The sequence below is a fragment of the Zosterops lateralis genome (genome assembly GCF_965231275.1).
Source record: "Zosterops lateralis genome assembly, chromosome: 13".
NCBI classification, from domain to species: domain Eukaryota; kingdom Metazoa; phylum Chordata; class Aves; order Passeriformes; family Zosteropidae; genus Zosterops; species Zosterops lateralis.
In genome coordinates, this window is record NC_139773.1 from 10,946,908 (window position 1) to 10,965,004 (window position 18,097).

Sequence of the window (18,097 nt, forward strand, 5' to 3'; positions counted from 1 at the left end):
ACACGGCCTTTGGACACCCCAAAGCTGCGTGACCTCCCTCTAAGAGAGGAAATTGTATTATTTTGTCTCCCACATTCTCAATTTGTTACTTCAGTATAACGTGGGGGAAGGTACAGGTCTTTGTACACGAAGCCATTCTGTTACTACATGGTACTGCAAGACACTGAATACTCTATACATACACCAGTTGCATGAAATTATTGTATGCAATCTGTAAAACTCGTTGCGCACCAATAATCCTTAGGTTTATACTAATTTTTTTAGTACTAGAATATCCCATGATAAAATAACATAATTACAAGTCTCGTATTCTCATTTTCACATTATACTTTTTTTTTATAGGCACATATGTATATACAGTGGCTATTTGCATAACCAGTTCTATATTCCAAAACAGCCCTTCTGAATTAAGAGAGATTCTGGAAAGATCTGTCTGTTGCTGAATTTGACTTAACATTTATTTCTTCAGTGCAGCTGCAGATGTTCCTTCTCTGCAGTGCAAAGTCCATTAATTCTCCATGGCTCTTGGAAAAAGTCAAGATGATGGCAATATGAATGCAGCTTTGCTGATGTACTTCAAAAAAATACAGTAGCAATCCATGTCCATAGGGTCAATCCAAGGTAATTTTGGAAAGAAGTGCAAGATAGGACTAGAGCAGCAGCTTTACTGTCTTTTAAGGACAGATTGGAGAAAACATACACAAGCTGTTCATAACAAGTAAGGATTTTCCAGTTCAAAAAATAAATTTTACTACATGAGAAACAAAGGGGTGAGAACACAAAATAATTAACCACAAGGTACTACTTAAAACAAACTTTTCAATATACAGAGTACTTATTCCACTTAACATTTTGTTTTGAGGAAAAGCTAAATTACAATCTACCAATAACAATGCAGAAAAAAAAAGCTTTTCTGGTACCCCTGAAACAAATTAGGTTCTTTTTTTACACATTAAAGTAATTCAACAGAATTTTTAAACTGCTGCCAATAGTGAGCTGAAGTCCACTGAGACACCAACACATTCCAGATCATCATGTGAAACTAAGTATAAAATATTATTTCTGGTATCTGTCCATCTTCTATTGATGTACCATTGTTGTTACCTGGTGAACTATAAAAGACAAAGCATGTTTTGCTAGCAGTAGGAGATTCGTGGATCACTTTCTTCAAACCTTTTGTTCCATAGTGGGAATCAGGACCCTGAAAAACATCACAAGAGATAAGCAACAGAATGGAAGTGGGCAAGACCCAAAAATGGCTGATGGTCAAACACAACTGACTGGGATTATTTTAGCAGTACAAAATTTCTGTACCCACATCATATAAATTATATACAAAATCACAGGCAACAGAAGCAAGGGCCTTATGTCTAAATAACAAAAATATATTTCTCTGACAGCAGACTTAAACCAGTTGTTTTTATCCAACTAGTAATGAATACTTTCTAGTATTTGTCCTTATCACACAGGTTGTCTGTATTCTTGTTTAGTTCCCTGCCTCAGCTGCTTTTATTGTGCAGTATTTTTTCCAACCCACGGAACTCTGATTTCTGTATAGAGAATTATATTTAGAAGAATATTAAAATTTTTTTGAGAAATAAATTTGTCCATAACACTAAGGAGAGACTTTCTGAGAACAAGTAATTCTTGCCTATTATTTCAGCACTAGTATATAAAAGGAGATAGAAGAACTGTTTTCTTGAATTTAACTAATGGTTAGAATACCCTTGATAAAAGAAATCAAGCTTAAATTTTGATAGAGAGCTGCCAGATTACATTTTCTAGATATTGCTTTTTTCCCACACAGTACCAGCGACTTCCATTAGAACTCATTCTAACTCCTACATCAAGCAAAAAAGAAGGCAAAAAGGATCCAGTTATGAATTCCATGCTGTGGCACAGAAGAGATGTAACAGTCTTACAAATTACAGTGGAGTTTTAACAATATCCTTCTTTAGCCCTAAACTTAAAATAAATTCAAGATCTAGAAGACACTTTCCCATCAGAAGACTGATAAAAGAAAAACTCTTGCATCAAAGTAACACTTTCTTCTGTACTGTTAAACATTCTTACTTTCAAGGTTGCACAAGCTGTGTAGCAAACCGTGGGCAGAATCTCTATAGGCTCTTTGAACATAACTCTGAAGGTACTGGCTGTTCCATCACAGCTGAATCCAGTGTCATTCTGTCCCAATGTCTGATTCTTCTCGTAATCAATTATCTGGACAAAAGCACAAACATTGTATTTTTATGTTTACAAGCGTGAGATTGTGAGGTTCTGATTGTATGCACATGAGAAGGTTACAAGTAAACACTTGCCTACCCCACCCAGCCTAACTGCAAGGACAGTGCAATCTCAGCTGGAAAGGAGCTGTGATTTCCTGATACCACTGGAGCTGATGCAGCAGCTTGGAACGACGGCTCGTGAGTTTTGCACGGGCTGTGGGCACTGCTCCAGCCAGGTTAAAGTCTGTGCTTGGGAGATGGAGAACAGCTCTCAGACCTTCAGCTTCTGACCTTCAGATACAATATCTAATCTTGTGCTTAGATTTGCTGATCTCTGTACACCTTCACAGCCCACATGAGGGAATCTCATCTGCTGCCTCTGGCTAGTTTAGAAAACAAGTTTTTAGAGATAATGTAGGCAGTCAATGACACCTTCATCAAAGAAAACAAGAACTTGTGCTGTTATGTTTTATACAATTTATTTCTAATCTTGATTCAGTATAAGAAGTCTACTCAGATGACGCAATATTTATTTTGCCTTCAATTTCAGTGGTGAGTAAGAATCACTAGTTCCAATGTAATAATAGCAGATTCCTTCCCATTTTGGGTCACAATCCTGCCCAATACCTCTTGCAGAAGTTGGATATCAGAGCTTTGGAGCAGAGCACTTCTTCTGATTACTGCACTAAGAAGAATCCTATCCATTTTTATAGTTTCTTATTAATTTGCCATATAATTTTTAGTATTACCCATGCACGAGATGAAGCTTTATTCTAGGCAAAGAGTACTCTAGTTTTTTCCCCAGCCACAATCAATAGAAATATTAACAATTATAATGCTGAAGACTTAACCCCTTTTCACATAACAGATGTATTTGCAGTATAAATTATCACTATTTTATAGCAAGTTTTAAATGTTTAACTCTCTGAAGCCCTGCTAGTACTGATGCAGAGCCAAAAAGAAAGAGCCACAAGACTTAAGTAACTGTCTGAAAAGATTGTGACAAGAAAGTTTCAGATTCATCAGTTATTAGGGACACTTCCAGGATAAAGAGAACCTATATAATATGGATGGCCTTACTATGAACCATAAAGTTTTATTTAGCCTTTCAGTTTGAATCAGGAGGATCTCTTTCAAGTGAATCTTCCAATCATTCCCACTTAATATGCATTGGTTGGCATTGAAAAAAAATCTAAATTCTTTTCAGATTAAATAAATCCAGCAAACATCCTGAGGGAACACGCCAAATGCTTGTATCTGCTAACAAGAATTCAGCTGAGAGGTTCAAAAAAGGGTTTATGTGAAGTAAAAATCCCCAGGTACATTTAGTATAGCTGCTAGGTTCCTGAAACCAACTCTTTTGTTCTAAAGATCTTGTCTAGTGCACTATGCTACTCATTTACATGGATGTACCATTTGACAAAACCAAACTGAAGATACTTCAAATAGAGGAAGGTGCAAGTGTGCTTTTAAAGTGAGGCATGTGGAAAAGCCTAATTCCTTCAAAACGTCGTTCCAGATACATTCTGTTTGGAACATCATTTAGAGGAAAGGCACAACATTTCTTCCTTAGGGGACAGACACAAAATCCCTATCCTTAAGTGCAGAGTAGTCAGATAATTATATCATCAAATAGGAAGCAGAAGACAATTTGACATTTAAACAGAACGTCCACTAATGAACTGGAACAGCAATTCCAGCACATGCTACAAGTCTAGAAAGATAGGGACAACTGAATTTCTGCCCCTATATGAAGTCACAGACTATTTATTTCACAAAATTTCTCATGCACCTCGTGCATAAATCGACGTGACATTATAGTACCAAGATATGAAATACACAGACAGGGCAAAACTGTTCCAGTCATGGAATCCTAGTATCTTGTTAGAAAGCTTAGAATCAAAGCAAAACTAATCTTTTAAAGAATTCAAATAGACTGAAATTCCACACTCAAAAAGAAAAAAAAATAAAATAGTGCTGGATCAATACTACTAGAAGACAACCCTGACCACAACATGCTAAGGGATCTAACAGGCTATAGGAGCAGGAAATACAATTTTAGTAGTGTCTTCAATTACCTACTGGGACCAGGCAAGGGTCACATCAGGATACAAAGCTGGGGGACATTTTTAGATGCTGTCACTGGCCACTTCATGAGCCTGCTAACCAATTGCTCAGCAAGAAGAAATGCAACCCTTGATTTGGTACTGAGTGATGAGCAGGATCAGATTCAAAATTTCATAATGGAAACACTATGTAACAGTGTCCATAATATACTTAGAGTCAACATGCCCACACGAACAACAAAAGCAAATCCCCACAGCTGTGCTAAATTTCAAAAAAAGCAAAGTGAGGAAGCTTGTTCAAAAGAAACTAAAAGAAACAATTATGAAAATCAAATCTTTATAAGAAGTATACAGGCTACTGAAGAACATAACATACCCAAAAAAAATATCAGTATGCATTTCCTATCTGGAAAGGCGTGAGAAAAGGGGAAAAAAGCTGGATGTTGGGAAACACCTACACTGAAAATCACTGAAGGACAGAATAATACAGGAGAAAGGGAGCAGAGTTCCATAATGTTTTTCTTTTGCCTAGTCACCCACTTACACCCACTTGTGACAAACACACCTTAGACTCCCGGCCTATCAACTCTTCCCTCCCAAATACAGACCAAACCTTTTGCAAGTGCTACAAGTGTACCTTCCTTTTGCAAGTTCCTACAAGTAAGTACAAGCCTATTTAAACATAATATACTGTACCTGTATATTAACTTGATAGTCTGTGGGCCCATGAATAGATCCATATAATCCAAATCCCACTATAGAAATTCTTCTGTTCACTGTGAACCTGGTAAGACACAGGAAAGGAATTCAAACAACTGTGTTGTGTTGCCTTATTTCAAGTAGGAAAAAGACTCCCACTGAAGAGTAGGGAAGTAAACTGAAAATGGCATTTTATTTTTTAATAGCATTTTTTATTTAGATTTCAATACTAAGAAAAATGCTTTGTCAGTTTTATAGGTGACAAAGCACTTGTCTTAAAAATAAAAGCTTTGCTAATTCCTCAAGATATTCAGTATTACTAAAAAAATAAAACCAGATTCTTCTCAGTATCTCCAAAATAAAAACAGATCAAGACTTAGTATTTCAAAAAGAAATATACAGATAACACTCAATCATTCTAGAATGCACCCAATCCTCCCAAATCTCATTCTTGTTTGTATTTTATGTGTGTAATAGCCTAAGTTATTTTTTAAAAAAGGGAAAGATCAAACCTGTGCAACAGAGCCAGCGTGTTTGCTATTGTATCTTATACCAAAAAGTCAGAGTCGAATGATTTGTTCCCTTTCTCCCCACACATTTCTGTCTCTCCTTCAAACAGTTTCTCAAGTCCTACCTGATCCGGTCGCTTGTGCCACTGTAGCCCCAGCGACTCTCCACCTGCTGGAACCTGTTAATGCTGCATTCTTTTCCTCTAAGGCAACACCTTGGTCGGTCAATATAATCTACTTTAGGTTTAGGGTTGACAGTAAAGTGCAGAAAGAGATTCACTACCTCCCGATCCGACAAGATTCCAGATTGAGCAGGGCCTGTGAAAACATAAAATTTGTAAGATGATTTGAAGGATTAATCCATCTGTTGTATTTAAACCACACACATTCACAAACTGAAGACAACAGTAATATTTTTCCAATGACCAGAGCATAATCTGCAAAATGCTTTGTTTTCATTTGTGCATCACAACTCTTACTAGTACAGTATTAATAACAGAATTGAGTGTTGAACAACACTGAGAGATGGTCTAACAGTAAGACAAGGGACTCCAAAACTCACCTGCTGCAAACTCTTCAATAGTCATTAATGGAAAACGGATTAAGGAAAGAGCTCTCCCAAGGACTTTTTGTTTGTTCCCGAATGTCACTGGCAGTTGTTGTCTCTGACATTCTGCTTCTGCCCAGCGAACCACAGCTCCAAAGAGCCTACTCTCCCGAATGCTGAGAGTGTCCCTTTCTAGGACTGCACAGAGTGTGTCTAAAGAAAAAAACGTTAGCAGCTTTAGACCAGTTTTCATCAAAGCCAGCAATAGTGTTAAATTTATAAGCTTAAAATACTAATTACAAACTAAGAACATTCTTAACAAGACTATTAACTTTGTCTTGTTATTGTATGTTGTGTGTGTGTATATATATATTGCACATAATTTATCTTACATAAAAAGTAATCTCTCAATGACACATAGATTTCAAACTAAAAATTAATTTTTGTGCTATGAAGACAGGATATGAGCTTTCTTCTTGATTCCTAAGAGTGTAACTAATCTCTGTAGTGATAACAAATATCCTGAAGAATTTCCATTGCTAGGGCAAGATCAAAACTGAAAGTGACCAAACAGTGAATGCACACCACTAAAAAACCAAGTTACTCATGATGACAGTGGCATATTCTCATCTGGGCAGCCACCTGCCCATCTGGATCAACTATAGCCACAAGCAGCAGTGGTACACAAAAACCAGTTTAAAGATACATGAGAGTCATCTCAAGTGTTGACATATTTGCTACCCAAAAAGCCTGAAGGTGAAACACAAGATCTGAGGCAAGGTACATGTTTAAAATGCAACTTATCCTGTATTTACTACTCCTTCTGATCTTCTTTGAATAACAGGTATGCACAAATTATCACAGAATCCAAGTCAAAAAATAAATGGTTTATATTTTAAGTCTTCTGTCTTTGGGAAATTTAATCTGCCTTGAATTTAAATAAGGCATGTTTGCAGCTATAGAAAATAGCACACTGGAAAGTCAAACCAGATTGAGACTTACCAAGACTAAAGATCACTCACAGTCTGAGTACAAGTCCTACTGAACACAAGTTAACAATGGCTTTAAAATGTCTTTATGCAGTTAAACACCTTCCTTCTGAATTCCTTCTGAATTTTTCCCACAATCTAGCTGAATTTAGTAAAACCTTAGACACACATAGTAGCAATAAAATTGAGTAAGTAAATTTACAACTGCTAGCTTTTGATAGAAGATTAAACAGAGAAACTAGCAGTTTATGTATTTATTTTTTAAAGCAGGTATCATTAATTGTACCTGATCTGTGCAACTTTGAATAAATAAATACCATGTGGCAACAGAACAGTGTGGCTCCTGTTGCATATGCAAAGCAGCCATGGATGCCTCAGAGATGAGGCACAACCCTCAGCAAGTGAAAGCTTTGGCTTCAGTGAGGTGTGGTGTCACCACAGTGGGAGCCCTGGGACTCCAGCACTGCTCAAACAGGGACACGGTGCAGTGGAACCCAGCTCAGGAGTGATGCTCAAAGAAAAGCACTGCAGGGGTGGATGGCCAAGAAGGGAAGAAGTGCTTGGGACTCTGCATACTCAGATGGGAGAAGGAACTTTCCTGGGGTAGTGTCATTTCATGCTTAGGACACACAGTGACTTACCTATATCAATATCTGTAAAGCCTTCTGCACTTATGGCATCCATAGTGCTTTTGTCTATTGTGTCGAGACAAAGACTAGCAAGCTGAGGTTCATCAAACAGACGAGCCTGGAAAGACAAAGAAATACATCTTAAGCATAAAGCTGACAAACTGCTAATCTTAAAAAGCAAGCATTTTTCCCTCTACTACATAAATTAAAATAAGTTGATTTGTCTAAGTACTCTTTGTGTTTATACCTTAAAATCTCAAAGGAGTACATAATTAAAGAGAATTAGTATTTTCCCCCCAATTAGGAATTCTCCTAGTAAATCAAAACTAAGCTTAAATTTACCTACTTGAGTAAGCAGCATAAAGGCATTATCTGCTCGGAGATGCTTTGTTAGGAAATCCACACAATGTGCTTCCAGGGCAGGGACTGCATACTTTTTAGCAGTGTATAAAGTAGTCATGACTGTTTCTGGACCAATTTGAACTTCATCTGAATAAAGAAACCTATAAATCAACGCACAAATACAGATTATAAAAACATATCTTTAGAGGAGCAGTCAAACACAACAATCTCTTTGCATTTAGAAAACAGGCCAAAGATTTGCACTGTGAATGGTGCAACAGCTGACCTCATTGCATTTTTATAAATAAAGAAGGTAAGTTAAAAGGTTCAAGAAAGACTATTATGTTAACCTAATGGCATACATTTGTTTTAAATATGTATTACTCCCTAAGACTGATCTGGCTGTCCTAGTTATACATAGCTCCCCAACTGTAAACAACAGCTGAGCTGCAGAATTACTTAACCTACGAATGCACGCTCTCAGTTCATCAGAAAATATCACTGCACAATCCTCTATGGCTGTATTCCTGAAGTTCATTTACTGACAGTGCACACTGGCTTCCCCTCCATGAGGGAATAGTGTCAAGGACTTTGATTGTGAAAACATCTTATGTCAAAGTTACCCCTCTGTAGTATTCAGAGAGGAAAGGGAGTACATTCTAGCAGATGACCTTGACTCTTCTATTCCTGCCACAGCAAAACACTCTTGCTCTTGTCTCCAGTGCCTGAGGCAAGAGGACTGGCTGTGATTTTAGGATAAGCTGTGAACCACAAGATAGGAGCCTCTACCAATACCAGGAAAAAAAAACCCTGTTTCCTAAGCAGTTTTTATTTAAGACTAGACAAGGTAAGAGCTATTTTAAGGTTCTGTATGGAAAATATGACTTCTTAAAAATAACTTTTCTTATAGGTGACATTTAAGATAATTTTAGCAAAATTTCATCAGCCTTTCAGACAACAATCAAGAATAGTCTGTGATTTACAAAAGTACCTTTGTCCCCAACACACAGAGATAATTCAACATAATAAACGAGGGCACACTAGCAAATGCAAGAATTCCACAATGAAAACCAAGTCTTTCCTTTATATTTCTTAATATTTGTTTTTCAGAACATCCTGGATATGAATGAGGCACAGGCCGAAGGGGTGTTTAGAAAGGTTTTTAAATGTAGCAATCAGCAGTTTGTATCTAACAAGAGAAACATGTGAAAATAACAGACTCCTTAAACTTCCTTGCAACCTGGAGAATTGAAGTTTAAACTAAAGTTCTTCACTGTTTATATTTCTTATATTCCAAGAAAACTCAAATTCTCAGTAGTTGCTAACACACAACTAAATATGGTGTTCAACACTAAATTTGCTGCCACAATACAGGTACATATTTGCCATTAAAAGACTCCAGTCTACTCAAACAACCAGCTTGCACATCACTTTGCAGATGTAAAAGATGCTCTAGATTAATTTTTTTTTAAACTGGATTTAAATTGAACAACATTTAGGAAGAATAATTTAATTAAATGCTAACTTTTTTTTTAAAGTAAAAGTTTCCTACAGTTCAATTAAAACTGATTTATGAAAGCTATGAACTATTATTACCTGTTGATGAAAACAATGGGCTGACTTGTTCATCGTAACTGCTGAGAAATGTACTTTTAAGAAACAAATATTTCACAGGTACACTTTTGCATACTAAATTGACAAGCTCTTCATTAAAGCACTAGAATAGTGCATTTACATTTTTGTTCTAAGATTTAAAATAATCAGTTTAAAATGCCATAACTTTTGTTGTATGACACTATAGGAGCTTAGAGCCAAAATCATGTGGAAGTTGATTAACAGGCTGTAAAAAAACCCAATACTGCTATGCAAACTACAGTATGCATTTTACCTAACAAAAAAAAAAAAACAAAAAACAAAAAACAAAAAACAAAAAAAAAAAAAAAAAAAAAAAACAAAAAAAAAAAAAAAAAAAAAAAAAAAAAAAAAAAAAAACAAAAAAACAACAAATCCCAAATTGGCTTTGGTTTTATTCCTTAAGCGAATCCAATCCGAAGCCAATGAAGTGACACACCAGAGGGGCTGGTCTGGCTTGTGTTTTACTTTCTGCTCTACCTTCCAAAGAAACAGGGTGCAGCCCTGGGTGTGTCTTGCCAAGAGCGGTGTCTGTGTTAACTCTCCCCTCTGTGCACGCCTGAACTAGCACAGCTTGGTGTTTACACTCCTGCTCCTCCTCCGCTCAGCTCCGCGGGACTGACATCACTTCTCTTCCCCCTTGCCCTCTTCCCTCCCCTATTTCCCTTTGAGTCAGAAACAACCTCATTTTACTGGCAGCCAGGATGAGGGAATGGGAAGCTGGGGGATGTATGTGCAGAGTGGAAGAACATTTTTAGTGACCAGGACAATTTTTCCAAGTGACCATTCAATCATTCACTCAATATAAACCTCTCATACAATTTATGCTACTTTTGTTTACTCTGAGGTTTGCACTTCCTTCTTCCCTTCTGTGAGCATCCTCTCAGTAGCTGAAATGTTTTCACCATTATACACAGGAATCTTTTTTTCAAGTCAGTCATTATTACCCCTTTATTTACTGCTTGCCAAAATTCTCTGAAAAAGTTTTTGGAAGACAGACTGCTAACTTGTGCCATATCATTACTTTGCTTCATTCTGTGATCAAAGAACAAGTTAGCTTATTGTAAAATATGAATGAAAATTAAAAAAAAAAAATCCAAAAACTTAGTAAAACCAGCAAAAATAAACTGTAAAGCAGCACCCTACTGAGACAACTTGAATTTTCTCGATCATTGCTATTCAATTTGTAGTTAGAAACACACACACAAGTTGTTTCACTGGGAAATAGATTCCAGCTTTGTGACTTTGACATTATTTCAGCTCCTAAAGATTTATCTCTCAAACTACTTCATTTGTTTTCATCAAAAAATCTTTTCCTTTAATTTGTCAGTAGTCTGTATGAAACACATAAACTACAGACATGACTTAACAAACCACATGAGTAAATAAAATGGAATGGAGCTGAGGAACATTAAATAATTAGTAAATTATGCCTAGAAAGTTTTGTATTACTTAAACATTTCCTTTCCTTGATGCTCATTTCCTATGCCTATTCAAAGATCTTGACTTAATTTCTAGCCAGTATACCTCAAACTGATACTTGCAAACATTAAAGAAATGTCTTGTGAAAGGTAACTATCATAATTGGAGTGATTTACTAATGATAGAAAAAAAGAGGCCAACAGTACAAGGTATCAGTCCTGCCCCAATACCAGGAAAAGACCCAGGTTGTTTCCAGCATGGAAAAAGTCCATTACTGGCACATATTATAGAAGTTCATCCTAGATATGTTTTTAACAAGGTATGGCAATGTATATTTATTTCAATATAAGCTCAAATAAATACACATAGCATGGAAGAATGTCCTAAAGAGCTGGCACAGACAGCAAACCTGAGATGTTCCAGCAACCCACCAGTGTGGTGATCCTCAGACAAGACACAGGCACAATCAGTTCACTGACGCAAGTGCCGTGGCCATTACGCACTGGCAGCCCCGACCAACACAAGATGCTTTTGTTTGCTTCTAACAGCATCTCTTCATTCACTTCTACAGTCTTCTAATACTATCCTTCTTATCTTTACTTAGAAATCTCTGTTTCTGCATTCTATTTTTACCCAGACAAACTTCTTGTATTATATCCACTTTTCACTGTCCAGCGTTTTTCCCACATAAATACGGACAAATGCACACATGTGCACTGTCATTCATTTCTAACCTTTCGAACCCATTTGCTTGAAAGACACTTCCCATTACCTCTCACTCCTCTGCACAAAAAAATCCACGAAGAAGAGTTTGCTAACAGCAACAGAAAGACATCATTGCTGCATGGGGGGTTTGTTGGGTTTTGTGCTCATCACTTGTTTTAATTCCTGTGCCCATGATCACCTAAGGACCAGGTGACTCTTCTAATTGCTCCTGTCTCTTAGGCCTCAGCAAAAGAAGAAAGTTGCCAAGAGTTTTGAGTTTTTCCTGTCACAAAAAACTTTGGGACACTACATATTTATTTCCAGGCAATAATATTACTTGTTTCCCAAATGTTCATTACAGAGAACTGTATTTTATACTTTAGATTTTTTGCCTATCAGAGTGGTTTCTTGGATAAAAAACCTTAAGGTTATGCCATTTAATTGTATTAACACACCACAGCCCGAGGCACAAATAAACCCTTAGTAATTGTTTCTATGAACACCATAAATTTTATTTGTCACTACACTGAATAAAGACAAATAGTAGGTAAACTCATCAGTTTTGTCAGTATGCAAACTAGCAGATCCTATTCTGCCCAAGTTAGAAATCACTAACACACTTTATATCCTTTTTGCTATCACTGTGCTCCAAATCTCCCACTCAGATGGTCTGGGAGTAAAACTCAGCTGTTTCCTGCCTTCTGCTGCATGTTCCCTCTCTGCCCAAGCACGATTACAATGGGTGTTATCATGGCAAAAAGATATAACGACTTATTATCAGCGCTGAGAAAGAAAAGTGAACAGGAAGATGACTAAGACTTCAAAGTAAGTATCAAATTTCAAGGTAAGTATCAAATGAAACTAAAAGCTTGGAACGACAGCCTCCGTAAGTCTCAGTCACTATCAGAAGAAGGCTCCAAAGTTGCAACACCAAGGGGGCCCACTAACTCCCATCATTGTACTTTAACACCCCAAAACACTGAATCCAAGAGCCCAACCAGACACCCCCCGAGCGCTTCCCTAAACGGACACTCAGCTGGAATTAGGGCACTTCTCTTGGGAAAACAGTGCAGGGTAAAGAGCAAGAAGGGACCAAAACAGGTTGGAGGGGCGGTGTGACCTTGCGTGGAGCCCACAGGGTATTTCCGCGCCTTCCCCGCACTTCCCCCGGGGCCGGGGAGCAGGGCCAGGCCGGGCTGCGAGGGGACAGGGCCAGGAGGGGCCGAGGAAAAGGCACCGGGGCCCAGCGGGGCGAGGGAAAGGCACCGGGGCCCAGCGGGGCGAGGAAAAGGCACCGGGGCCCAGCGGGGCGAGGAAAAGGCACCGGGGCCCAGCGGGGCGAGGGAAAGGCACCGGGGCCCAGCGGGGCCCGTCCGTGCGCGGCCGCCCCCGCCCCGCGCTGACCTGAGGAGCGCCAGGAAGGCGGCGGGCTCCACGTCGGGCAGCTCGATCTCGGCCGAGGTGGTGGCCATGCCGCCGTTGAACATCGCGTCGAACACGGCGCTGCCGGCCGCCAGCACGAAGCGGTGGGCGGGGATGCGCTGCTGGCCGGGCCCGGGGGGCGCCGCCCCGCCAGAGCCGCCGCCGCCGCCGCGGGCGCTGCCCTTGCCCACCACGAAGTGCACGTCGCTGAGCAGCTCGTTGGAGAAGAGGAAGGCGAAGCGCTCCCGCAGCGAGCCCTTGGTGGCCTGCCAGTTGTACAGCGGCTCCCGCTGCAACACCGCGCCGGCCTCGGCGGCGGCCGCGACACCCGCGGCGGTGGCGGGCGGCGTCTCCGCGGGCGCCCCCGGGCCGCCCCCCGCCGCCGCCATCGCCCTCGGGGCCGCGCCGGGCCGGGCTGGGCCGCGCCGGGGCTCCGTCAGCACCGCCCGCCCCGTCCCGTCAGCGCCGCCCCCGGCACCGCCCACCCCGCCTCGCGCATGCGCCGCTGCCCGCGCAGGGCGCGCCGGAGCCGCCCCCGGCCTGAGCCGGGAACTGCCCGGGATGTACCGGGGATCTGCCCCGGGATATGCCGGGAACTGCCCCGGGACGTGCCCCGGGAACTGCCTCGGGATGTACCGGGGATCTGCCCCGGGATATGCCCCGGTGTGTGGCCCGGGACTGTGTCACTGGCCAGGCCCGCCGAGGCCTGCGGGGCCGCCCGTGGCGGGGAACGCGGTTCCAGAGGCAGGAACGGGAACAGGAACAGGAGCGGGAAGGGGCGGACGGGGCGGGCTGGGAGCTCCGGCACCGCGGGGCTGATCCCGCTGCCCGGGAGCGAATGGGCCGCAGCGATTGTGCTCAGGGACCTGAATTCACGTTCACAACGCCGGTTTCGCTGTGGTAACGGGGAGAACAAGGGCTGGAGGCCTGTTTTAAATATTTCCGAAGGGAAGTTGAACCATCGGCGGCTTTTACACCTCGCAGTCCTTATGCACGTACCGTGTGTTTGGACATTCCGTGTTTTAACTTCCGAGGGGAGAAGCCAAAGCAGAGGCCGCTTGTGCCCCGGCAGCATTTGCACTCCCCGCCCTTGGAGCAGAGTATAGGCCGGTGGATTAACCTTAGGGGCTTTTAGGGAAGAAAGAGGGAAGGAATGAGAGGTGTTCCCGTTTTCCCGGCGCTGTCACACCGCTGCAGAGCTGAGGCGATTCCCTTTGCCCCCTGCCGGGGCTGTGCTGTAACCACAGCTGTGTGTCACCGCTCCCTGCCGGCCTGTCAGCCTTTATGGGAGCGTGTGGCTAAAAGGGGAACAGAACATGTCACCGCTCTGCCTCCAGGTTTATAATTAGGACAAAACTGAGACCGAGCGAATGCGGTCCGTTTCGCAGAACAAGTTTTTGGGAGCCTTTAGCAAGATGGAAGCAATTTCAGCGGGGTAAACTATAGTGGGAAAGGGCAGCAGAAGATATAGTGTACCAGCCAGAAAGCAGCAGCCAGCTTTGCACAGAGGCTGTGTTTAAAAATAAAATCATAGTGCTGACTTAGAAGAATGAAGGTGTCATCCCTGCACTTTTCTTGTCCCAAGGTAGACAAAGAAGGGAAGGAAGGAGAGCCCCACGTTCTCTTGGTGGCTTAGGGACAGAGATGTGAAACACTGACACCTTGGGCACAAATGGATAATTTTCATCTAAGTGAGACTTTTTTTTTTTTTTCAGAGATGGGATGGCCTGGGTATTAATGAGCATTTCTGTCACTGCTGTCTTTTTGCTTTTATCGTTCTATGCTCACTCACAGGTTACTCTCTCAGCTGAGAGCCAACAGCCATGACTGCTCTGCTTAGAGAGAACCTTGTTTGCAAAAAGTGTCAGTAACACTCAAAAGGAAGTTAACAGGAATGGAAGAGAGCTGAGGAAAAAGAGAAAGGTGCACCAGAGAAGGAAAAGGAGGTTGGCTGGCAGACAAAAGTGTGTAGGACACCTTCAGGGGTGAGAAATCATAAGAGGGTAAAACTGTCCAACATAGGAAAAAAAAAATGGAAAGACCTGTGTGATAGTCTGAGAGAGAAAATGGAGAGAGAAAATGAGGGGAAAGAAATAGAAATAAAATAAAGCAAAAGTCTAAAAAAATAAAAACAGGAAAGTAGACAAAGGCAAAGGACAAATAAAAGGAGAAATGTGACCAGGATGTCCATCTGATCTGTTCAGCTAAATGCCAAATGCACTACTTGAAACAGTTTTGAAAGTGCGAACTAAGAAAATATAAAGTAACATATTTCCTTTTGACACTGAGCTTGTGTTCATGTAGACAATGAGCTTCAGATATTTGTTTCACCTTGTAATCTTTGTGCTAGCTTCCTTGGAAAAAAAAAATCAGCCAGCTTTTCTATGGCATTCTCAGTGGGTGGATCACAGCCATTTTTAAATGTGATGTCATGGGATTGTATTTGCCAGTCCAGATCAGAAATAATACACAATGCTTTTCTCAGAAGGGCTACACATGAATGTCACTAAAATGCCATCCTACTATTTGCTTTCTTAGTGTGTTCAGGTTTTGTCTAGGAAATGGAGAAGAAATTAGCATAGAATAAAAAAATATTTATATAACCAGTTCAAGAAGACATTTTTTTTGTTTGCTCTCACGTATCAAAATGGTTACAAATCAAGGGCTGCAAACAGAAGTTCAACAGTATTATATTATATAGTTGTGAAGGTTGTCCTGATCTCTAGCCAGCAAAGCAGAAGGTCAGGGAGTGTCTACACTTTTGAGCAGCTAATTTTCAAGCTCCACAAAACAGCCTGAGCAAACCCGTGCTGACCTGGTGCCTTTTTTCTGCAGAAATTCATGAAGAAAGTACTCTGCAAGTCTTGAGGTTCCTTCACCTGTCAGCAGGGAGAGCGAGGACAAAGTGTGTTTACATGTACTGAAGAAGAAGCAAAGAATGCCGTGATCAAAGTGCAGGGATTTCTGAGATACCTGTGATGCCAGGGGTGTCCCAGAGGCACAGGAATGCCTGCCCAGTGGCCCTGGCCTCCCCTGCTCCTGAAATGGGGCCAGTTCTCAGAGAGCCATCAAAAGGTTTAGGTTACTAAGAGTATTGTTTTCAACCACTTGTTCCTGAAATGATTTAAATTCTCCTCCCTTTCCTTCTTTTCCCCACTTGAACTCAGCTTTGTGTGTGCTCCAAGGAGCTGTTTGTTGTTATGATCAGAGTTTTTTAGCTGGCACATATTTTCACAGTGATTAGCAATTGTTCTCATAAGCAGTGAGCATCTTTTTTCTGCTTCAGGAGGGAAGGGAATAATTCAGAGTAAATCACAGATTTGTTTCTGATTAAGCTTCCTGGCTGGGGCCATTTGATGACATATTTTCCTTTCCATGCTCAATTAGACTCTTAAAATCCCCTGCATCTGATCCATGCCACTGCTGTGAGTGACAGACATGCATATTACTGTTCCCATCACTGAATTACCAGTAGCATTACAGTTGCTCAAATGTGTAATTTTTAATAACTACAGTTAATAGCAACCACAAAAACAATGTTGTATGCCTGGGCTTTTTCTTGTGGTTGTTATGGTTGTCTTCTCTGTGGCTTGCATTAGCCTGTACTGTTGAGATGTGGGGTCTGTGGGGTCTGTGGCAGATAACAGATCCAGTTTTGGGAGCACAGCATCCACTCAGGCACAGAAAACTCAGTCTTAGATCTGAGTAACACTAAGGGCAGGGATTAAGTTTATTCTTTTGTCTTGAAAAGTGCCTATATAATGTTGATTTTAAAAAGCCATAATAAGAAGAACTGGTATTTTTTCCTCTGGAATTCACCTGTATTCTAAAACTGACCATAAGAATGCAACCTTCTCAGAATTTTAAAAATCCATAATAACTGATTTCTTTATAATTTCTACAAGTAATTCTTGTATCTGAGCATTTTATTTTGCATTTTCAGCTGTGCTGGCTAGCTGCCCTGGAGTATTAAGGTAATTTTCAGAATTGTGGCTTAGAGATGTGTACATCTGATACAAATGTGACATAGAAGTTTTTGAGGACTCCAGTTGTGGAAGTATCTCTTTCATTTCTCATTTGGCACATTTATGCATTTCAAAAACATGCAGCAAGGGGCAACAGCAAAATTCATCACATTTTTTCTCTGAAAGTAATTAGAAAACAAAACTAATTATTTAAGCCATAAAGGATTCTACTCACCACATACTTGTTTTACATATAATTTCAAATACTGACATAACTGGCTCTTTGAAAAATGCTATACTTTGACATACATTTTGAAGAATTAAAATATTCTGCTGCTGCATAGCTGAAGAAGCAAAGGAGAGGAAATTATTTTATTTGTTATTACCATCATGTCATTATGACTGACCAGTGGCTATTTTGTGAAGCTATTTACCTTTCAATCCCTGCTAAATGTGTTGAGGCACAGCAGTGTTCCTTATTTCCTACACTTCTACCAGTGTATCTAGCTAGAAGCTTAATTTCCACATAATTAATGAGATTCTTACTGAGAAATTGCACTTGCCATTTCCAGTTTAAGACAAATAGTACAATTGACATGCTCCCTTTTAATATAATGCCTATTAATTTTACTCTGGCATGTCTTTTTTCCTCTTAATGTCATTGTTTGGTGAATAGAGAGGTTGTAGCACAAAAATCAGCTCTGTTTTTGAAGTACTGGTACTCAGATTGGTAAGTGGAATGGTCACAGATCACTAATTCCTCCCTCCAAATCCTCAGCAGATCATCAGCACATGCCTCCTGACTCCCAGAGCATGCCAGGTGAGCTGCATTGTGTCACTTCTGATGCACCATGCACTCTGAGATTTACAATACAGCCTCACTTGTTACCTGGTACACCCTCAGCTAACAAGAAATTCAGAAACAGAAGAGGTTGGCTTTAAAGC

At 40.6% G+C, this 18,097-nt stretch overlaps 1 protein-coding gene across 1 annotated transcript; it reads right to left on the minus strand.

The window, feature by feature from the left end:
• Positions 1–307: 307 nt before the first annotated feature.
• BTBD1 (BTB domain containing 1) lies at positions 308–13,576 on the minus strand (the record flags this gene model as incomplete). The annotated part of the gene is made up of 8 exons (XM_083871254.1): positions 308–1,201; positions 2,074–2,220; positions 4,988–5,075; positions 5,625–5,817; positions 6,062–6,259; positions 7,677–7,782; positions 8,011–8,167; positions 13,170–13,576. The coding sequence occupies 8 exons, from the start codon at positions 13,574–13,576 to the stop codon at positions 1,043–1,045; spliced, it is 1,455 nt and encodes a 484-aa protein (XP_083727380.1). The 3' UTR covers positions 308–1,042.
• Between the last annotated feature and the right edge of the window lie 4,521 nt (positions 13,577–18,097).